This window comes from Delphinus delphis, chromosome 10 (genome assembly GCF_949987515.2).
Source record: "Delphinus delphis chromosome 10, mDelDel1.2, whole genome shotgun sequence".
In the NCBI taxonomy this organism is placed as follows: Eukaryota; Metazoa; Chordata; class Mammalia; order Artiodactyla; family Delphinidae; genus Delphinus; species Delphinus delphis.
The window spans coordinates 5,301,398-5,324,519 of record NC_082692.2 but is presented as its reverse complement, the minus strand read 5'-3'; the positions used below and the strand labels follow the sequence as shown (position 1 = coordinate 5,324,519).

General features: G+C 44.6%; 1 protein-coding gene and 1 non-coding gene across 8 annotated transcripts in view; both read right to left on the bottom strand.

Moving 5' to 3' along the window:
* Positions 1-23,122, bottom strand: part of DSP (desmoplakin) — a 98,118-nt gene that overhangs the window by 4,857 nt on the left and 70,139 nt on the right. For 6 of the 7 annotated variants that reach the window (XM_060023679.1, XM_060023676.2, XM_060023675.1 and 3 more), the window contains exons 4-23: positions 22,469-22,643; positions 19,340-19,468; positions 17,762-17,812; positions 16,702-16,863; positions 16,081-16,185; positions 14,125-14,220; positions 13,671-13,796; positions 12,978-13,130; positions 11,648-11,802; positions 10,721-10,847; positions 9,743-9,944; positions 9,263-9,489; positions 8,429-8,595; positions 7,597-7,735; positions 6,888-7,081; positions 5,658-5,820; positions 4,479-4,562; positions 3,811-3,918; positions 3,136-3,234; positions 65-2,359 (exon numbers count right to left, since the gene is read on the bottom strand). In XM_060023679.1, the coding sequence (XP_059879662.1) occupies positions 65-2,359; positions 3,136-3,234; positions 3,811-3,918; positions 4,479-4,562; positions 5,658-5,820; positions 6,888-7,081; positions 7,597-7,735; positions 8,429-8,595; positions 9,263-9,489; positions 9,743-9,944; positions 10,721-10,847; positions 11,648-11,802; positions 12,978-13,130; positions 13,671-13,796; positions 14,125-14,220; positions 16,081-16,185; positions 16,702-16,863; positions 17,762-17,812; positions 19,340-19,468; positions 22,469-22,643 (4,957 nt within the window). The remainder of the gene's footprint in view (positions 1-64; positions 2,360-3,135; positions 3,235-3,810; positions 3,919-4,478; positions 4,563-5,657; positions 5,821-6,887; positions 7,082-7,596; positions 7,736-8,428; positions 8,596-9,262; positions 9,490-9,742; positions 9,945-10,720; positions 10,848-11,647; positions 11,803-12,977; positions 13,131-13,670; positions 13,797-14,124; positions 14,221-16,080; positions 16,186-16,701; positions 16,864-17,761; positions 17,813-19,339; positions 19,469-22,468; positions 22,644-23,122) is intronic. The other variant, XM_060023680.1, reaches the window with a different exon arrangement.
* On the bottom strand, positions 4,323-4,424 carry LOC132432986 (U6 spliceosomal RNA). The gene has a single exon (XR_009521040.1). It is a non-coding gene; the product is annotated as a U6 spliceosomal RNA (small nuclear RNA).

The window sequence follows — 23,122 nt, the reverse complement described above, 5'->3', positions numbered from 1 at the left end:
TGGGAGGACCGTGGAGGGAGTTAGTTGAGAGGAAGTGAAGCGGCGATCAAATATTTGTGAATACCTCCAATGCCTGCTTTTGGAATTTCTCAATTTCCTGTCTCAAATTTCCCCTCTCTCTCTGTAAATCATTAATCAGGCCCTGCAGCTCCAGGGTCCGGGTGTTGCTGATCTGCAGCTGGCTCCGGAGCTCCAAGATGGTGGCGTTTTTGTCATGCTCAGCCTCGCTGCGGCCCTGCTGGAGGTCATCGTACTCCAGCCGGAGGTTCCGCAGTTCCCCCTCAAGCAGCAGGTGCTCCTTGGTGAGGTTCTCAGTCAGCGACTGCAGCCTCTCGATTTCAAGCCTGCTCTCGTTCAGGCTCCTGCTCTTGTCCTCAACAGCCTTCTGGAGATGCTCGCTCCGCACATGCGCCTGCCTGGCGTTCTCCCGCTCCTGCAGCAGCTGCTGCTGCAGGGCCTCGACCTGGGAGGCCAGCCTGCGCAGCTCGTCCTGGGTCCTCTGCTTCTCCCGCAGGTGGCCGTCCAGCACGTCCCGCTGCTGCTGCAGCTCGTCCTCGCTCCTCTGTTTGACGATGGACACCTGCTCCAGCTGCTGGGTCAGGCTGGTGACCTGGATCGCCTGCTCCTTCAGGGACGCCCGCAGGGTCTCCAGCTCCTCCTCTAGCTTCTTCCTCCTGCAGGAGTCCTCGGAGGCCGCCCGCTTCAGCCACACCAGCTCCTCCTCTGCCTTCTGCTTCTGCAGCTGCAGCTCCTTCAGGGAGCTCTGGCAGCGGGCGATGTCCTGGTCCCTGACGGCCCTCTCCTGGGACACCCGCTCGTAGTCCGTCCTCAGGCATATCAGCTCCTGTTCCTGCACCTTCAGTTTGCTGACTGTCTCCGTGGCACTGCTGTAGGCCTTCTGCAGCTCACACTGTGCCCTCTGCCACTTGGCCTTCTCATCCTCCAGACACTTCCGCTGCTTTGCTTCCGTCTCTGTCAGCTGCTTTAGCCTCTCTATCTCCTTGTTTTTATCCTGGATCGTCTTGGCGGCATCATCCAGAGACTGCCGGTACCGTGTGCTCTCTTCCATCCGCATCTGCGTGACCTGCTTCAGCTCCACCTCCAGCTGCTGTTTCCGCTGCGACATCTCCAAGCCCGCGGCCTTTTGCTGCTGGACGTTCTCTTCGACCCTCCTGAGGTTCTCCGTGGTCTGGGCTAGAGTGTTCTTCAGCTTTGTTACTTCTTCCGAGAGGCTCCGGTTTTCCCTGGTGAGGTTGTCTATCTGGGCTCGGTAGCCGCTGGTGTCCTCCTCCTTCTTCAGGGTGAGCTGGTGGATGGTCGTCTTGGTGATGTTGATCTCCGTCTCGAACTGGTTCTTTAAGCTGATGATTTCCTCATCGTAATTGCTCCTTACCTTAGCCAGTTCATTCTCATATTCCCGACGGTGCTTGGCCTCCTGCTGAAACTCAGCTTTGAGTCTTTCGATCTCCTTGTTTTTGTCCTGGATGGTCTTGGCAGCCTCCTCCAGGGACTGCTTGTGCCTGGCGCTGTCCTCGGAGCGCTGCTGGATGACCTGCTTCAGCTCCATCTCCAGATGCTGCTTCTTCTGCAGCATCTCGGAGCCACAGGCCTTCTGCTGCAGGGCATCCTCTTCTGCCCGCCTCCGCTGCTCCGTGGTCTGCAGGATGCTGTCGGTGAGCCGGACAATCTCAGCCTTCAGATCTCGATTCTCCTTCATGCATCTATCGAGCTTGTTTTGGAAATTTTTGGAATCATCCTCTTTTTGCATGGATATCTCCTTGATGGTAGTCTTTGTGATGTTAATCTCTGTTTCATACTTGTTCCTTAAATTACTCATCTCCTCATTATAGTGGTTTCTTACCTTTGCCAGCTCATTTTCATATTCTCTCTTCCGGGTACCCTCCTCCTGCAGAAGAACCTTCAACCTCTCTATCTCGAACTCCTTCTCCTTGATGGCTTTCTCAGACTCTATTTTCTGCCAGCCGAGGCTCTCCCTCTCGCTCTGCCTCGCTTTCTGCAGCTGGTCATATTCGTTCTTCTGTTGATCAAACCTGTCTTCCACGGTTTTCCTGCTTCGCTTTTCATGCTCGATCTCGTAAGTCAGCCGGGTGATCTTCTCATTGAGCTCTTTGATTTGGCTGTAGCACTTGTCTAGATTTTGCTTGGCTGACTTGCCATCCAGCTCAGCCTGTCTCTTCAGCTCCTCCAGGCTCACGAGCTTTGCTTTGAACTGGGAACACTCCGCCTGGTATTTCTGCAGGTTCTGATCCAGGAATTTGTTCTTACTGCAGTTTTCAGAGTTGGCGTCTCGGGCCAGCCTGAGCTCCTCTTCCAAAACTTCGATCTTGGTATTTTTCAGCTGTGGAAGGGAAATCAGAAAGCGTGTTGAAAGAAAGATGCCTCACATCATAAGAAAGAAGTGGTACTTCCTCCCCCCAAGACCAACGTGCTTTCTCATTTCCTGTTACACACCTGCACACACACAGACAAGCACGCACACACGAGCACACATGTAGACACTGATACAAGGCAAAAGCTACTAGACAAAAAATTCAAGACATCTGTATTCTTGTCATAATTCTTCCGTCAACTGCTTGCGTGATCTTAGTAAGGGATCTACCCTCTCTGAGTTTCAGCTTCCTCATCTGTGAATGAGGGAATTTCTTCCAAGACCAAAAGCTTGTGATCTCCTAAATTATGTTTCCTTTATTTCCAGGTATCAAGTAAGTTTCCATATAAACTCAATTCGAATATTAGAAATGAGGAGTAAATTAAACAGCCATTCGACATGGAAAATTCAAATCCAGCCAGTCCTGGATGTTCTTCTTAATTTAACACCAAGAGAGAAAGAGAGAAAGAAAGCAAATTCCTTGACCAAACATTAAATGAAATTACTGGGGGTTACGGCAAGGAAAAATAGCTATAATTTTGAAAATACTACCTGAGTGCATTCCGAGCAGTGTACTGGAGAATAGGACTGACACCTGATTTATGAATAAACTATATCATACTAACTGTTTAGAGGAAATACACTTTTGCCAATGAGTATGTCCAAATTCATGTTATAACGAGGCAGTAATAATTAAGTTCCATTCTATTTTCTTTTTTGATCCTCCAAGGAAATAAGTAAATTACCTTCAGATCTTCCAAACTCTTCAGCATCTCACTTAAGAATCTGTAATAGTCTGCAGACCTTGTAAGAAGTTCTATGTACCGAGCATGCATCTCTGCCGCCTTGGAGAAAAGAAGTGCAAGGAAAAATCAAAGGCACTGCGTTCAAAAGAAGTCCTACGCGAGCTGCCCAACTGTTTTCTAAAACAATCCAATAGTGAAATTATATTTTAAGGAGTGAATTCCCTTCTTTCACCTGTGCTAATTCCGAAACCCAATAAAAGAATAAAGTACAATAAAACAAAGGGCCAAAAACCTTACACTTCATCCTCACCACTCCAGGTGTTCCCCCTAAACCATCTGATGGGTGATGTTCTCTGACACCTTTGAGAAGAAGTTGTGTTTTAGAAATCGACTGGATATTTTCCACTCTTTAAATGTCCCCCTCACTAAACCCAGAATTTAAGCCCAGTTTCTGCAAAGATTCTAATGTATGAGCAATAGACCCAGACTTCTCACTGATCATTCCCTAAAATGCATTATGCTGATGACTTACACTAGAGAGAGGATAACCTATTAAACCTTTTTGAATGGATACCCTATGGCAAGAGATGAATTCAGGGAGGGTAGGAAAGACAGGGAAAAGAGAAGATGCAGAGGGAGGGGTGAGCTCTAAGAGATGGGTAATGACATATCTACCTCTTGCAGAATCATCCCAGAAGGAGACTGAACAATGGTTCTCTTGATAGGTATGTTCAGTAGAGTTTCCAGTCCTGAGGTGTATGACGCCAGCTGCAGTTCATAATCCTGCAGAATAATAATGTTTCAGAAAAACATACTTAATTGACTTAAAAGGAGTCACTGATGGCTACAGTTCCCAAGCTTTAAATCACCAAGCTGTACTTCTAATGTCCAACCCCAAAGGCCATCACGTGCTGCTAGTGTCCAAGCATCATACGACATTATTAAACCAAGCAGCACCACTTTATATGCAAAATGGAGATCTCTGCACACACCACCAGTCTAAAGGATGAAGACCGGCCCATTCCCGTAGATATGGCCAATGTATAATCAATTCAAGCTAATGGATAACAGCATTTACAGTTTGTTCACGAGAGATTATATAAAAACCATAACCGTTGTCCTCAAGAAGTCTGTAATCTTTAAAGTGAATCAGAAAATAATGTAGTTGATAACATTCTTTTATTAAAAAAAGCATGGAACACTTCATGAATTTGCATGTCACCCCTGCACAAGGGCAGGCTAATAAGCTCTGTATCATTCGTTTTAATATATGTGCTGCCGAAGCAAACATGGTTAATAATATTCTTGATGAAACACCAACATTCTTTGTGAAACGAACATACCTTAATTGAATTTGCACAAAGTTCGGCAAGTTTTTGTACTTCTTCTGATTTGTCTCGTTTGCTACTTATATCACTGTGCAAGTTCTATACAGAAAAGGAAATATTTATAAATGTTAAAATGTAGACATATTTAAAATAAATGTTTTTTTCATTCTTTAACCACTGTTACTTGTTTTTTTTTTCCCTCAGTTTATGACTACATGTTCAGACCCCATAGTCTCACAGTTAAACCTTAGGAGATGAGCATGTTTTCTATTCAGAAAATAGAAGAAAGATCTTCAAGTTCTTATGATCTAAGAGGTTACTATCTGGCTGGCACTCTCTTCTGGTCCTACCACCTCAATTTATAAAGATACTTTACTATGACGGTCGTTACATTATTTCCATGTTCACAACTGCATTTCTTTGTAAATTTCTCAATTGCTTTTCCTCTGGACACTATTTAAGCATTCATAAAATGGACTAGTAATAGTAATTATTTATCATTTATCATTTCATCAAAAGATACATGCATCCCCATGTTCACAGTGGCAGTATTTACAATAGCCAAGAAATGGAAACAACCTAAATGTCCATTGACAGATGAATGGATAAAGAAGATGTGGTATATAGACACAGCTGGAATACTACTCAGCCATAAAAAAGAGTGAAATAATGCCATTCGCAGCAACACAGATGGACCTAGAGATGATCATACTAGGGGCAGTAAGTCAGAAAGACAAAGACAAATACCATATAATATCACTTATCTGTGGAATCTAAAATATGACACAAACGAACTTATTTATGAAGCAGAAACAGACTCACAGACAGCAAGAACAGACTTGTGGTAGCCAAGGGTGGCAGGGGGAAAGGATGGACTGGAGGTTTGGGGTTAGCAGACGGAAACTATTATACACAGAATGGACAAACAACAAGGTCCTAGTGTGTAGCACAGGGAACTATATTCAATATCCTGTGATAAACCATAATGGAAAAGAATATGAGAAAGAATGTATATATATGTATAACTGAATCACTGTGCTGTACACCTGAAACTAACACAACACTGTAAATCAACTATACTTCAATAAAGTTTTTAAAAAATTTATCATTTTAAACCTAAGTACTGCTACGAAAACCAGAGGAAAACACAGGTTACACCCAGTGACATCTATGCAATGACAAATTGCCTTATACCTTCTGCTCATTCAAAAATCGCATGACCATGCTGGAATCTCCAAACTTCATGGATTCTAAGTTATCCTGGCAGCGTTTGGCATCACAGAGCCATTTGCAGAAAGTCTGATAGTTATCACGGTAATTCCTCAGTTGCTTGATTTGTTTCTCCAGGTTCCATAATCTGGGGCAAACAGAGATAATAAAATTATTAAATATCGCTATTGCTCTGCAAAAGTATTTAACACAGAGTTACCCCATGACCCGGCAATTCCACCTGGCACATACTCAAGAGAACTGAAAACATACATCCACACAAAAAATTATACATGAATGTTTGTAGCAACACTTTTCACGGTAGCCAAAAACTGGGAGCAGCCCAAATGTCCATCAGTTGATGAAAGAATAAACACAATGTGATACAGTCATACAATGGAATATTATACAGTCATGAAAAGAAATGAAGTACTAACACGTGCTACACCATGGATAAACCTGGAAAACATTATGTTCAGTGAAAAAAAAACATTCACATATTGTATCTTTCTATTCATAGGAAATGTCCAGAATAATTCGCAAATCTATAGAGACAGCAAGTAGAATGGTGGTGGTTTGGGGCTGGAGGGTTGGGAGGAAATGGGGAGGGACTGCCAGTGGATATGAGGTTTTTTTTTAGGGTGATGAAAATGTTCTAACTTAGATCGTGGGGATGGTTACACATTCTGAATATACTAAAAACCAGTGACTTGGACACTTTTGGTGGGTGGGTCATACGGCATGTGAATTATATATCAATAGAGATGTTTTTAAGAAGCACTGCTCGTAAAATAAACGATAAGCAAGATTCAGGAGATGTTTTTAAACCCTCATTTGCAGTAAGGCATTTCTTTTGTGTAAGATTTAATTTTCACAAACTCTTGGAAAATGCTCCCTCAAAGGAGCTACTCCTTCCAACAGTCATAATAGGAGTTTACAGGGCACAAAAGAACTTGATCAATGGCTTCCATTATTTCCCTAAGAACCTGAAGGGCCTCTGACACAGGTTGGTTCAAGCTCGGCCACTGGATGTACTCTCTTCCTGTTGTCAACAAAGCTGCCCACAGCCAGTGCGTGAAGAGAGCTCCCAGGATGCTGAACTTACACACAAAACAAAACCACTGTTTTTTACAGTGATGACTTCAAGTGACATTATCTTGGGAACAACCAAATGTAAGAAAGTATGAAAGAAAGTATGGAAGGAGGTTGGCACACCTGTAGTCTATCTGTTTATCGATTCTTTGCCAGCGATCTGTCAGCTGTGTGACTTTTTCACTGAACTTGCCCAGGTCCAGGTCGTACATTGGATACTGCTGTGAAGTCTGGCAGTAGATCTGCTGGGCTTTCTGCAGTTCTGTCTTCATGGTGGCCAACAAGGACTGCTTCAAGTTCAAGTCGTTTTTAATTTTCTGTCACAGGAGGAAAAAAAAGTACAAATTAACCGCATTCCCGCTTGATGCTACACCACAAGGAAAATATATCTACTGATTGCATCTCCTATATTTGTGCCAGTGACCTAGTTCCTTGTGCCAACTTGGTTAAAAAAAAAAAAAAAAAAAGGATTCGATGTGTAAATTAGTTTGAGAAATGCTACATATCACACTCCATTCCGTTCCTGAAAAATTATAAAATCTATTAACCTATTAAAGGTTCTGAGAAGTACTACAGTACCAGCTTAACTGTGGTTAACTCGCGTTCCCCAGACTAATCTCACCACAAACGGACTTTCTCACGTAGGTCCTGCCAACACGCTCTGGACAACAGTGCTCTAGAGATAACGGCTGATGTCAACCACGTGTGGCCAATGAAATCCAGTAATCCTCCAAACCCATGAAGACTTAGTGAGGCTCTACCACCGGGGACTGAGTAGTCCTGTATGCTTTCCCATAAGCCGGGCCGCTCGCTGTTCAACCCTTCTCCTTACCTTCAGTCCGCAGCGGTAAGCTTCCACTTTATCCAGATCTAGGCAAACAGTTTCCTCTTCAGTAAGCTTGGCTTCGTAAACCTTCAGCATGTCTTCCGTCTGAAGGATGGCCTGCAGGAGTGCTCTCACCACGCACAAGCTGTCGAGTGCCAAAGAGGCAAAAATAAAATTGCCGGCGACATAATTAGACTTGGAAACTCTCTCGGGCTCTCGCCACTCTTCGTAAAAGGGAACAATATGAAAGCAGATAAAAATTTACCCTGCTTATTTTATAAGTTACGGAGCAATACATTTTTTCCCTCTTTTTTTTTTTTCTTTCTTTCTTTTTTTTTTTTTTTTTTTTGCGGTACGCGGGCCTCTCACTGTTGTGGCCTCTCCCATTGCAGAGCACAGGCTCCGGACGCACAGGCCCAGCGGCCACGGCTCACGGGCCCAGCCGCTCCACAGCACGCGGGATCCTCCCGGACCGGGGCACGAACCCGCGTCCCCTGCATCGGCAGGCGGACTCTCAACCACTGCGCCACCAGGGAAGCCCTCATTTTTTCCCTCTTTCATGACTCAGAACACCATCTTGCATCAATGGAAGAATTCTAAGTTCTGGCCTTTAGAGGATGCCTTGGCTGGAAGAGACAGTGGAGTTCAGAACAGTGGGATTGGCACCCTAGGCTGGAGGACCCTCTCTCAAAAGCACAGAAGAATGTGAGTGAGGCTCCAATGAAAAGAGAACCCATAAGGCAAGAGCTCCAGCAACCAGCACATAAAGCAAATGAAGTCTCAGAAAACGAAGCTTGAGAAAAGCCAAATATCTGAGGTCAGTGTCAGTCGCGTTTACCTATTTAAGTAGCCGTCTGTGACACCATTGATATTTTCCAGTTTCTGAAACAATCCGAATACCTCATTCTGCAAATAGCAATATTTTTCCGAACCTCTGAAGTTAGCCAGCATGTCCTTCAGCTGGTTGAGAACTTGAGCAATTGCTTGAGAATCATTCTGTAAGCCCTGTCCGAAAAGAAGGGAAGCGCTTCTGATTTAGCTGTATGCTTCTCACCGTCATTCATGTCCTCAAAAGGCCCACGAAATGTGAACGACTCAAGTGAGAGTTGACCTTTCATGTCCTTCATCAGGGAGGCCTTACCAGCACTGGGTAAATGTGACCCTCTTCCTTAGAATATATACCTCGTAGATTCCAGCGCAGTGCCCGGGCCTGGCTGAGCGGAAGAGATCACTGAGCTTGACACTGAAACACCTGGGCTGCAGTCCCAGCTCGGCCGATGCCTTGCAGCTCTTACCCCACCCCCTACTGTCTACAAGTAAGATCATTCTACCTGTCTAGCCCACATCATAGGTTGTTTCAGGCACAAGCCAAATGAATGTTTGTGAAAACTTTCGAAATCTACAAAGCACTACATTGCAGAAAAGGAAAAACACTGCAGCCGGACTGAGTGGCCCACAAACTAACAGCAAAGGTGGTTGAATCCCCAGCCTGGTATCTTTCCACAGATTCGGCAGCATGGGAAAGAAAAAAGGAAATTGTGCCAGAAGCCTCTTTTCTTGAAAATGAAGGTTTCTTGCCTATAAATATTTAAACCAGGAGGTCTTTTTTTTACTACTTCACAGTTAAATATAAATACACCTAGAATCAAGCAAAACATTAATGGATACCTACCTTTAGCTCGCTTATCTTCACTGTGATGTGGTGCGAAGACCTTTGATCTGCCAGAAGGATGTTTTTAAGGGTCATTTTGCTCTCACAGAGCTCCATCTGCCTGCGAATCTTCTGGAGCTCCATCAGCAAGCACATTTCCTGCTTGTCATTTTCTCTGTTGGTTTCAGTTACTTTATTATGGTTGACAGCTTGGCAGGAACCAAGATGAGTGATTTCAGTTGTGGTTACTGTAAAAATGTTAGGACCACAAAAATCAGAGACTTCTTGGCTAGAAGGGCGCAAGGCCTCAAGAAAACATCCATGCTGCATGAAAGTGTCGCTACTTCCTTTGATTTGGTTCTGAAAACCTAGCATCTCAATGACTTTTGATATACGATCTTTCAAAGGAGTGATTCTGCAACTAGCTTTTGGCAAACTACGTACTTTCTTTTGAAAACGGCATGTATGGTGGCTACAAAGAAGGACTGGCTCTAAACCAACCTGTCTGTTGCTGCGGGTAGCCGGGGAGCTGTATGACCAGGGTCTGGTAGTGTTTCTGGGCATCCGTGAACTGGGTCTGTATTTTCCTCTTGTCATCATCTCCAAACATCTCTGAGCCTTGGCTGTCTCTGATGAAGTCTTGGTAGCGTAACTCAAGGTCAGATATTGTCTTCAGGTAATCTTCCTGCCGCATCGTTTTCAGCTGGAAATAAACCAGGCGGGGAGTGTTTCTTGGCCCCAGAGCGTGGCCAAGAAAGCTTCCTGGGAAATGCACGACTCTGGTGGCGCTGGAGGCAACGCCCCTCAAAGACCCATTAAGGCAGAAAAGGTCTTTGGTGATTTAGAGCTCGCGCCTAAGAACCAGAGCAGCGGGTTGTCAATTTTCTTCTTCCTATGGAATTTTCTTCCTCAAAGGAAATAGGACTCAGAAGCCCCAAATGTCAAGCAGATCACAGCAAAGCTGCTCTGACTGAAAAGAGTTAAAGGGGTAAAGGGAAGCCCCCAACTTACCCATTCCCTGCCCCTCTCCTCCCTGCTGTCCCTGTCATCCCAAAGGACTCCCTCACCTGGATTCTTGGGCCACTACCTGAAAACCACTGATCTAGGGTAACTAATGCTTCCAAGAATTCAACGCCCACCTTTTACTTCTGTGCTATCCAGTCAATACCTATGCCCTCACTTTCCATTACATCTAAGGAGAGTGGGACCCTGAGTACCACAGGACCTCATGCCTTTCCCACAGGGACTTCTGGCTTGTCCGGTAACTTGAATTAGTACTTCTGTTTGTCTCTTAACCGGCCGGCTGTGAATCCCTCCCATCCTGTGTTGCACGGACTAGAACCTCTAAGGAAGGCTCAGCCGGCTCTCGTGTTGACACACAAAAGCATCAGCTGCACAGCTAGGTTTGCCTGGTAGAAACCGCACGTCAGGGAGCAGCTGGGGGGCCCCTCCAGGCAGCGGGTGGTCCTGAGGACGTACCTTGGCGATGGTCATGGTCTTGATCTTCTCGATGTCGATCATGCAGTAGTGCCAGGACACCAGGCTCTTCATGTTGATGTAGAGCTGGTTCCACAGGGCCAGGATGGCTTCGTAGTACTGCTCGATCCTAGGAGGTGCAGAGGGAAAAAGCACGCTAGCCCGGCTCTCCAAGTTCATCCCAAACGGGAAACCTGGCCACGCTCCCCCAAGGGCACAGAAAACTCAAAGGAGAACTAACAGAGCAATGAGTGAATGGAGCATTTGCAAAACATTCAACATTTCAATGGATTTAGACTAATACCCAAAAGTACATTCTCCATGACGGACATGGGTTTCGATACATTGGAATCATTTCGGTCAAAACAGGCAGTACAATTTGTGGTTGTTGGGTTGTTTGTCAACAACTTTTTAATTGACGGAGGTCTGGCGCCGTGCAGGCAACAGTGAGAAATGGGTCTCGGGTCACAGACGCCTGCTGGAGCTTGGACACGGGCTCACGGGGTTCCCTCACCCCACCCTGAGCGGGCTGAAGACTTCCATCATAAAAGGTTTGGAAGAATGTGCCCTAGACAATCTGTCAAATGAATGTGCCACCTACTGATGGCCAAATATTGATGCCAAGTGCATTTTGTATTTGTGGCTACAGGCCAAACTACTGATGGTTTAAAAGGCAGAAGAATTTCAAAACACCGTCTTTAAAGTGCATGGCCAGAATGAGCTCCTTTGCTGTCAGACATTCTTTTCATCTTCCCAAGATAACCACAGTATCTGCAACAGAAAACCTCAAGACAAGGCAAAGGGACCTTCACCGGGTCCCCCTCTGGGGGGAGGTGACAGCAGTAAGAAGCAGTATGTCTCGTATCAGCCTCTGCCCTATTTCTCCCCACCCGCGTTCATGTCACGGCCAAAAGGAAGTTCAAGACGTACTTGCTTGAGAGGTCCACGGCCAGGGTGTTGGGTGGAGGAATGATGAGGCCCACGGAGGGCACGAGCATGTCCACGCCGCCCGGGCCAGTCACGTGCCACTTGCTCCGTTCGTTATTGTCCTTCAGGATACACTCGTCCCCTTTGTGGACGATTTTCTGCAAGGCAAGCAGCACTGTGTTTTGGCTTTATCCACGAGCCCACGTTTTTATCTTTTTGCTCAAGAACAGAAGCAGCAGCAGTGATGATGTGCTGTTTCAGCTTTGCTCTTAGTATTTTTTGCCTCAATTGAAGCTGATCTGGACACAACCCAACACGACTGATGCTTTAAATAAGACAGGTGAGCCTACAAGGTGTGTCTGAAGGGAATTAGGTAGAGTGACTTTCCAGGGGACAGCCAGGGGAGTCCCCCGGTGAAGTGAGCCATCCTCCTGGAAAGCAAAAACTCACCCCCTGGCTTTCCTACTTTTGTGAGTTTGTGTTTTATATCGTAGAGTTCAGTGCGTGGGAGTCACTTGTCTCATTCATTTGCTCTTAAAATTGTTAAATAAAAACAAAAAAATTTTGGTATCAGGTCCCCAGAAAAATAACTTCCTAAATTAACTCCAGCATCTAAATAGCTTCTTTTCTAAATTAACTCTATATAGCTTCTTAAAATGGGTATTTAAAATATGCCAACTATCTTAACTACTAAAATGTAACAAGTTCGACATGGAGGTATCTCAATCTCCCTTTAGATTTCTTACTTCTCTCCACCCAAGTTCTAAAACCATTTCTGCATGGTAGAATAAACTCCATTGTTTTATAATGTCCATCTCACCAACTCATCACATTTTTATTTCTTAAGTCCTCCATAATTTTTATAAGAAAATAGAGGGAATTACATAGATAATGACTAAAACTAAGTCATCTTTCTATATAAATGTTTGTATTTACCACTGAGCCTACAGAACTGATGTCGCTCATTTAATGCATAAAATCCGCAATGACATTCCCTTTACATGCAGCATAATGGCCACGTGTCTCTTTTTTTTTTATATTTCAGAAATTTAAAGAGGGATCACAGATGCTAATTGCATATTGGAAGAAAAGAAGGCTTAAGCCTTAAAACAGAATTAGAATAGTTTAAAAATAACTATTGTCCTACTTATTTGCAACTATCATACAACTCAGAACAAAAATCACTGCATTTTTTCAACAGCTTGCCACTTTGTATACAAAAGAAAGACATTTACTAGGGTGCTCACTGAAACCTACATTAAATTCTGCCCTGGATAAAAATGCATCCGTAAAGAAAGGGAAAACTTGGGCAGCATTCTAGCCGAGTACACACCTGGTCCTGTTTGTAGTCACAGAGAGCCCTGACAATAATGGGTTTATTGCTTTTGTAGTCCGGGTTCCGAGGTTTCAGCTGCACAATCCTCTTGGACTTGTTTACCAAGTTCTGCACCTGGCGCTTGTTCTCAAGGATTTTCTCCCATTCTTGCTGCAATTGCAAATAAAATCATACTCGAACACAGATAATCTCTGAGAGTGAGATAAGCCCTTCAAAGGGCATCACTATAGCTACCATGACATTACAAATTAGATACCGCTGTAGCTGCATTAGCTGCAAAAAACCACCCATTCATCTGTCTGCAGGGACCACAGGTACCTTTCAAAAGAAGCCGCTACAGAGGCAACACAGCCATGAATTAGGTGGGCGGGAAAGAACATCACTTTGCAAAAAGGCTATGCCGACAACATGTGAAGTACGCTTTTCCGAAGGGATTGTCATGTTAAGTCATCAGTGCTCTCTCCGGTTTTGTTCTGAGCACCCATAACTACTGAAGCAGAAGTAACGTGCCACAGCAGCTGATCGTGCAAAGAAATGGATTTTGAGAAAAACCACTGAAAATGAAGAAACGCTTGCCTGGGCTTTGGGCGCTCGTGGCTCTATAGAGCAATACAAACGCAGATAATCTGAACTGAGTCGGTGGGCGCATTTGTTTTATTCCCGGGTAAGGGCCTGGGTCTGAGACAGTACCTCTAGCATCTTGATCTGCTCCAGCAGACGCTGCAGGGGCATGTTCTTGTCACACAGGTACTTCTTCCTGACGGAGTCTTGAAGGCCCTTCAGGTAGGCTTCCGTCGACTGGGCCTCTTCAAAAAACTGTTAAGGATGCGGGTGACCCCGTGTCAATTAAAAGCAACTCAATACGCAGCATCACCTACTATTTCAACTTCAAGGATTATCTTCCCTACGAGCCTATCTGATAGTTGGTTAAAGGAAAGAATTTGAGCAGAAAGTATACTAACTTATCTGAGAGCAAGAGGCTACTTGAATGATTGGTGACCAATCTGTGCTCCTCTAAACTAAAAACCAATAAATAGTTTTCACGCCATAGTGTGAAGATTGTTTTCAGTGCTTTTTCAAACACATTTGGAAGAGAAGCTGTGAAGACCCAAAAGACAATTAAATGATTACTAGGTATAAAAACCTGAAAGTAGGCAGCATTTTCTTTGAGATGAACATCAATGCATTTGGTGATCTGAAGAATCCAGCTCCACTGTGTCTGGAGAGTATCCATATATGCCTGAAACAAGAAAACAGCAGCTGTCTCTCCACCGTTCGGCCATAGAGAGGCATCCGTTATTTCATAGATAGGTGAGCCTGAATGAAAACCATGAAGCATTTTTTATCTAATTCCAAATCAAGCAAACTTCTTTCTAAAACTTGAAACCAGAATTTCCCAACAGAGCACTCTTGGTATGGTAGAAATTAAATTTTAAAACCAATTTTGGGAATTCCCTGGTGGTCCAGTGGTTAGGACTCAGCACTTTCACTGCCGTGGCCCCGGGTTCAATCCCTGGTCGGGGAACCAAGATCCTGCAAGCTGGGTGGCCAAAAAACCAGAAAAAACCCCAAAAAACAGCTTTAACACATGGATATAATTAGGAGTATTAGTCAAAATATTCATCCAAATGGCATGGCTACTGACCAATCAAAACAGACCAGTCAGAACAGGGATAGCACTGGGGCATCAAGCCCTGTTCCTGTACCGCTGCTAGATCATGCGGAGGTCCAAGGTGAAACAGAGCAGGACACAATGGTCCTTGCCCCCCATGTCCTCAACCTGCCTTCTGTCTGTGATAAAACTTTAGCCAAAGAATAAGTTTAATCAGAGAAGTGAGAAAATGCAGAAACAAAGGAACAGTCCAACAAGACTAAATAACAATAGTTTATTCATTAAGCTTAGTCAAGGACCTTTAGTTCCTCCTCAAGGGCTATAGATAATATTCTGAACAATATCCTGTGAGTTGTCTGATAGATACTGAAACCCACACCAGGTGGAAGAAGTGAACTACATGATGACCAGACTGTAGCCATGACATAAGCTGCCACAGTTCTAAGAACTGGCCTCAAAGAAATGGGGACAAACCGATCCTGGAACTAAAGACTAACTGCACTTAAAACAATCAAGATGACGCTGATCAGACCACGGCATGACAAATTTTAAGATGACTGTCAGAGCTGACTGTGCTGTTTCGACAGATAGCCCCCTACCCGCATCGATAAAAGCTCTTGGCCCCTGATTGTTAAGTGGGGGGAGGTGGCCTTTGGACAGGTTGCCGGCATCCAAAATAAAGGACACTTTCCTTTCCACCAACCTTGCCTCTTTCTTAGCTTTTTTTTTTTTTTTTGCGGTACGCAGTCCTCTCACTGTTGTGGCCTCTCCCGTTGTAGAGCACAGGCTCTGGACGCGCAGGCTCAGCGGCCATGGCTCACGGGCCCAGCCGCTCCGTGGCATGTGGGATCTTCCCGGACCGGGGCACGAACCCGTGTCCCCTGCATCGGCAGGCAGACTCTCAACCACTGCGCCACCAGGGAAGCCCCTTTGTTAGCTTTTGAGCAGCAAATAGCTGGACTGCCCCTACTTTCAGTTACAAAGGTACCTGCCATGAAGAGGGCCTGTGGGGGACGAAGGCAGTGATGCTTACCAACTGATACGGAAGTATCTGGATTTTTTTAAACAATCAAAATGGTCATACCAGTGCTACCAGCTAATGTCAGCCTTGAGCACAGCCCAGAGATGGCAGTCTAGGGCAGAGGTCAGCAAACTACAGCCCAAGGGCCACATCCGGGCCACCACCTTCATTTATAAATAAAGTTTCACTGGCGCACGGCCACAACCGTTCATCTACATGTTGCTATGGCTGCTTTCACACTACAATGGCAGAGTTAATTTCAACAGAGACCAAATGGCCTGCCAGTCTAAAATATTTATTATTTGGTCCTTTCCAGAAAAAGCTTGCCAACCCCCGGTCTAGGGTATTGATAAAATCAACTTGTCACGGCTTTGTGCTGGGTCAGAACCACTCATCTGTACAGTCTTATTTTTTGAAAAGGGTCCCCTATTTTCCCCTGATAAGAATATAAATCTCACGAAGCCCACCTCGATTTTGTCTGAAGCTGGATGCTGACTGAGGACAAGTTGGTCACTTTCTTGTTTAAGCTTATTGAGCTCTTTTTCCTTAACTTCCAGCTGACTCATGCGTATCTGCGAATAAAAGAAAAACAAGTCCTGTAGAACAAGTCACCGGCAGCCTTCCATCCCCCCCGCCATTGTTAAAGGAAGTCAAACACAAAACTGCATTTTGGAAATGAACAATGTCAAAGAACTGCATTACGTGTTCCTCAAGAATCTTAGCATTTTTAAGACCAGAAAGGATGTCTGAGATCATCCAGTAAGCAGCTGAGGCCGGACTGGTGACACGGCTTGTCTGAATTCACCCAGGTGAAGGGACAGAGCTACAACACATAGTGAGATTTTCTAATTCTCGGTTCTAAGCCACCACACTCTGCGGTACACACACTCGAGGATGTCTGACCGAACCAACCTCACCCCGTCTGCTGTCCTCTGAGATGCTAAGCCCTGCACTGCCTCTCTTAGGTCACGGAAAAGCCTTCAGAAAGGAATGGTTTTTCACGACCACCCCACTGAGGCTGCATCACAGGTGGCCGATTAGACGATCACAAGTGCTTTCATCAGCACCGCACGACCCCCGGGGCTTACAGAGAAGGCCTCCTGCTTCTGAGCGATGTCGGTGTTCCTGTCGCTCCAGTCGTACAGCAGTTCCTCCTCTTCACAATCATTGATCCACATGATCTCTTGGGACGTGGCCTGAATGATGTTCTGCAGCTGTCGCAGGTGGTCCATCCTCTCAAAGGATATTTTCTGCACAGGAAGGTCAAAGCAGCGTTAGGACAACAATATGCAAATGAATGATGCTCCCTGCAGATTTCACAGATAAACCCTCGGTGATCCCTTTTACCAACAAAAATCCCAGGAATCGGTCAAATGTTCATCTTTTGCATTCACTGATCAGCTGGTAGGTGGAAAGGACCCACCCAAACTTAGGATGAGTAAGGGGTCAATTTTAGATTCAAAGAAATAGCCTAATCCAGAAGGGTCTTGATTCAGACACTGGTGTTTGGCTTCAATAATTAGTTTTAGATTATATAGAGAAAACAGATTATTAAAAAAGATAAATCAAGCTTTTCCTGCCCTCTCCCACATCCCCAAAAGTCAAGGGGCCATCACCTTGGAAAATAGTTGTGTCACCACTGGCCATGTTATTTAAATAATATCACTGCCAACAAGGAAATACTGGAAAAGGGAAGACAGGGTGACACAAATAGGCAGAAGAATGGACATATCTCTCCTTATGAGTCAAGTAATTGATTCAGTTTGTCATAAAATGGTGATGATGGTCTGATAAACCTCTCTCTAAGGAAAACAAGTCTTACTTTTGCTTATACTTCCTAAAAAGGCTACAGTTCACAAGTGGAAAAGCTTTATGGCTTTAACTGCAAGTACTTAACAAGTGCTAATTATGTGACACTTAAACTTGCAAAAACTAAGTACTGTCTTCAGAAAAAAATTCTTTTCAAATTTCCTTCTAAAGGGAACACAGCAGTAGAAATAAAATCAGCATCTATAAGCCCCTTGGTATACTTCCAAGGCACTTCCTGGGTCCTTAGGGATAACGCCAAGCAGGTGCTTTATCCCCAGGTCCACATTTCTACAACCGAATTGCACTGAACACAGAGCCTTCAGAAATAAGTCATCTTACCAGCAGGTTTTCATACTCCTCCTCCAACTGGTAGATTGCAGATTTTTCACGCTAGAAGAAGACCAACAGTGAGTAATTATTTAATTCCCCTTGAGGGTTTATATAGAGAGAACAGCCCTTCTAAATCTCCTTCTGTCAAATACGTACTAACTTCAGATTCCCTGGTGGAAAGAAGAATTTGCTCTATGAAATCTTTCACCCACAGGGACCTTTCTCAGTTGATCTGGAGGCAAACCTCACTGGCCTGGTGGTGGCATCTCTAAAAGGAAAGGGCTCATCACTGTCGCTTAAAGAATCACTGTTAAACAAACTTTTAAAAGTTTGAAAATATCATTTAGGACTCCTCAGATCTTAGAGAAAAGAGGGAGAGATCTGATCAGATACTCAGGTAGACAAAAGTAGGCAAAAAAAAAAAAAGGTGGAAAAAGTGGGGATGAGCATCTCCGGGCCACGTACAAAAGTCAGTGATTTACTTTTTTTTTTTTTTTTTGCTATACGCGGGCCCCCTCACTGCTGCGGCCTCTCCCGTTGCGGAGCACAGGCTCCAGACGCGCAGGCTCAGCGGCCATGGCTCACGGGCCCAGCCGCTCTGTGGCATGCGGGATCCTCCCAGACCGGGGCACGAACTATAGAGCACAGGGAACTATATTCAACATCTTGTGATAAACCGTAATGGAAAAGAATATGGAGAAGAATGTATATATATATGTGTGTGTAACTGAGTCACTTTGCTGTACAGCAGAAATTAACCCAACATTGTAAATCAACTATACTTCAATTCTTAAAAAGTCAGTGATTTAAAGTGTAGAGATCGGGTGGCCAGGTACTTAAAATCAGATGAATATTTTAGGCTGTAATCTTGGACCCAGCTTCAAGTCAGTCCTTTCAGCAAAGGAAAAATGTCAGGATGAGACACGATTTCCTTATTAGAAATACAGTTTAATTACCACATAGGAAAGGCTTCACCAAGGACTGCACCAAGGATTCGCCAAAATAAAACTAGAGGATTGTCGCATTTTCTCTATTTGAAGAGACGGTCTGCTTTGTGCAGAAGAGAACTACCAGCCCTCAGAACATGCATTTACCAGTGGCATAAACGAGTGTGTGTGTGTGTTTAGTCCTGGAGGGTTAGCGCGATCCCTAGTCGGTCTTTCTGATTCCACATCCCCATTTATGAAATGGGATTTTTAAAAATTTCTAGGGAAGGATAAATGAGCAGTTTGGGATTAACAGATACACATTACTAGATATAAAATAGATAACCAACAAGGACCTACTGTATAGCACAGGGAACTATGCTGAATATTTTGTAACCTATAAGGGAAAAGAATCTGAAAAAGAACAGATATCTATGTATGTATAACTGAATCATTTTGCTGTACACCTGAAACTAAGACAACACTGTAAATCAACTATACTTCAATTAAAAAAAAAATGCCAAGATTAAAAAAAAAGGTTCCAGTCTGTTGGGGAAGAAATCCCAGACTCATGTTTCAGCCCAAACTGCCTGGGATCAACTAACTACAGCATCCTTCAGTACACTCCCAGAAGACTCTACAATGAAATGTTCCGAAGTACCAGGTCGGCTTTAATCTTGTCCAGCTGCCAGCGGTAGTCCCCGATGGCGTTGTGGATGGTCCTGTGGCTGCTGATGTGCTGTTCCACTGAGGCCAGGTCCACGCCCCAGGTTATCATGTCCATCTCCGCCTGCCAAGGGAAAGAGAGCGGGCCCTTCAATGTCTGACCCCCCTCACCTACAGCATCATCAGGGGTCGGGTACATACACGGGGACATACAGAGCTTCCACTGAGATACAACTGAAGCTGTAAACAGTCAATATTTTTGAAATGAAAAAAAATTGTAAAGGCTTGGAATTCCCAAAAAGCTAGGGAGGGCTGCCCAACACAGTAATAAGTTGGAGGTCCCCTCAACTTATGTGTCCCTAGCTCAAGATGGGCTGAGGAGAGGTGATTCCAAAATGAGATCCTTAAAACCTAGATCGCGTCCTCTAAAGAAAAAAAATCTACCTGTGCACATGCAGGTGGCCTGTGTGTATACACAGCTGTGGGTGCGCGCCTACGTATGATACAATGTTATAAGAGACTGATAGACGCTTCAATATTCAGTTATTTTTAAATGTGCGTTAATAATGGTTCATTAAGCTCAGTCAGGTACTACTTCCCAAGCTAAACAGTTGACCCAAGAGAAGTTTTCATTGTTTATTTCTTTAAATTGTGTTGAGCAATGTGATTTTTGACTCTTTAAATCCAGAATTTAGCATTGCCTTTCGGGATGCAAAACTCCCTATGACCCATTTCAAAGAGAAGTTACAATATATACCCAATGCCTTCATTTCAATGAATGTTGGCAATATGAAGATGGTGGATTTATGTTAGCTTTATAAAAATGAAATCTAACTTTCTAATTTGAGTCTCCACTACTTCAATTTAAGAATGCCACACAGTAAGAATCAAACATATTATTTCACAAGATTCGTACTGTGGCGAGTCTATTGTCTTCCTTTTGCGTGAGCTCATGTAAATTTCCAAATCACCTGTGTCATCTCTCGGACATGCTGAGGGCAAACATTGCAGACTGGTATTGCAGCAAGAACATTACACACATTGTTCTAAGCCACATCCATGTTCTCATGTACTTGGCGAGCCTTCAGAAAGGGCAGCCACCAGACAACCGTAAGTTACCCAGGACTCTGACCTTTCTCTCCCGTGGCTCACTTCGACTTTAAAGCAGAAACAAGCGAGTACACTGGGAAATTAATGAGATGACCAGGCTCCCGATCCCACCTCTCATTACCAGCCAGGTGTACAGTATCTGCCCCATCCATCAGCAGAAACACAAATCAGGGAAACACAACCCTGGCCCAGGAGCTGTGTGACTGCGTACGGACTGTGCCTCTGGGGACACCTCTCCCTTATCAGCTGGCCCTACAGCTCAGTCCCCTGGGAGTGAGAGGAAGAATGCAGGCTATGCTTAGGAGAAGAAGGGATAAGAGGAACGCCAGAGCAAACAAGCAGCAAGTGATAAAACGGCTTTTAATCCCTTTGAAACCCTGGGGGCTACCTGATCTGAAAAGCAGCGGCTCATCAGTTGCATCTGTAAGAGGGGTGCACCCCACCCCCTCTCCCCACCACCCGCCATGACAGAAAACTGAGTCCACGTGATAATGCCGTTTTCCAAAATTTTAAAATGCTGAGCTACAAAAGATTCTTACAAGGCTACACCCAACATGAATACAGAAAATGACAAATTATGAGCTGTCATGTTCTAGAACCGTCAGAGTGACTAAGAAGAAATGACGGAATTTGCCATTTCATAAGTAATCTGGTTCAAAGGCTGTTTCACCTAACGTCTGTCACTGGTCACTGACCCTCCCCATGCAGTCCAAGCCCCATGAGCCTGGCCCAGCCTTCTCTGCTGGCTCCATTCCGCAGGGACGGGAGTGCCAGCCCTCCCCCACTCCCATCTGAGCAGGGCTTTAGCACAGCTCATGCAGAAAAAGTTAGCATTTGGCTGTATGTATCTTGTTTTCTTCAATAATATTCCTTTTCAGGGCTATGGGACATAAGCTTTGAATCTCATTTTCTGGCATGCTGCCAAAACATAGTAAATGTTCCAGAAATGTGTGTTCAAAGATTAGAAGGGACTTGGGAAACATGCAAATAGGTTTGTATTTAGGTTTCTGGGATGACAACTGACTCTCCTCCTCTACAAACCCCACCTTCTTGTAAGTGCTATGAAGTCTTTATAATACGTGGGAGAAAAGGTTAACTGAATGAATGAATGAATGCACACATGCATGTTTAGTTGCATAAGCCTTCACACTTGCCAAAGAACACCTACAAAAATCTTTAAGTGGCTGAGAAACTTCAGAAGCACTGCTAAATTGGTCCAACAACGAGTAATGAAACCACTCTCTCCAACAACGACAACCGCATCTCTGCACAACTGATCATTCTAACACGCCCACCTCCTCACGAGAAGGACAGCTCATCAGGATCGCGTTTTCATTACAAAATTCCCATCTACATTCATTACAGCACATAATTACTACATAAAACAACAAACCAATAATTAGCACTGAAACATCCTTTGTAGAAACTCTGGTTCTAGGGAAAGGCTCAGCACCTCTGGTGCCAGTATTTCACTTCTCTCCCACAGAAGTGATGTCATGATTGCACAAGACAGCTGACACTTCAAAAATATAATAAGGTTAGGCAACCAACGAGACCAAACCAGAAGGTCCAGTTTTCCTGCGTGTCCAGCTCCTCCAATTTGTTAATATTTTAAATGAACCTCCACAATGTTCGCTTTTTTTCTCTTAAGCACCTCTCAGTAACACCTGAAGAGCTCAGCGATGAAGTTTTTTGGCGCATGAACTCCCATAACAGATCTTCCAGCTGTGAACGGTGAGAACTAGATTTTCACCATCTAGCAATTCAGTGATACGTGTTAAATATTACCTACGTGATAAAGTACGACTATAAAGCAATGAGGCTGGTTCCCTAAGCCACACGGGGAAGAAAAAAATCCCTGAATTTTCACTTATTTCAAAGTAAAAGAATATGAGGAAATGCCGAAAACAGCACGTGGTTGCTGCCAGCTGACGTCCCGACCCCCATCCCGCCAGGTCTGCACACCTGGCCAGGATCTCTGAGAACCAACCTCCTCCCACCGGAAGCTGCTTACCCTCTGCTGCCGCATCCACCCCAGACATTCGCTGGTGAGGCGCTTGGTGACTTCATCCCACCCGGAGCCACTCTGGCAGGTGTACCCTCCACCTCCCTTGGAGCTGGCCCTTCGGCCTCGAGGGACACTGATGGCTTTGTAAAGGGCTCGCATTTGCTCCTGGAGCTGCAGCAGTCTGAAAGGAAAGGAAAACAATCACACCACTGCCGGAAAACAGCCCATGAAACATGTCCTGGCCAAACGGCCCCCTCAGTGTCAGTATAGAGATCACAAATGTTTTACTCATAGATTTTTTTTTTTCTTGATCACATGCAAAGCCTTAAATATTCTGACGCTCCAAGCCTGAAGCACCACAGCAAGTGTAACTGCCTTTGCCCAACCTGGCAGCATCCTGTACCTTCTCACAAGTTCCACCCTGGGAATTTCCTAGGACCATGCGCCCTGGGTAGTGTGATCTCAAAATCAGACTACACACCTCTGCTTTAAACGGCATTTTCAACTCTGTGAGTCTCATTTCTGTATGCATTAAACTGAGCTGGACTTAATTTTAGACTCTTCAAAGTCAATCGCTGTGCCAAAGGTCTTTGCTGCCCCCTAAGTGGAAGCACAGTGAACGTCTCAGAGCAAACTCAACTCTTCAAAAGAAGCACGCCC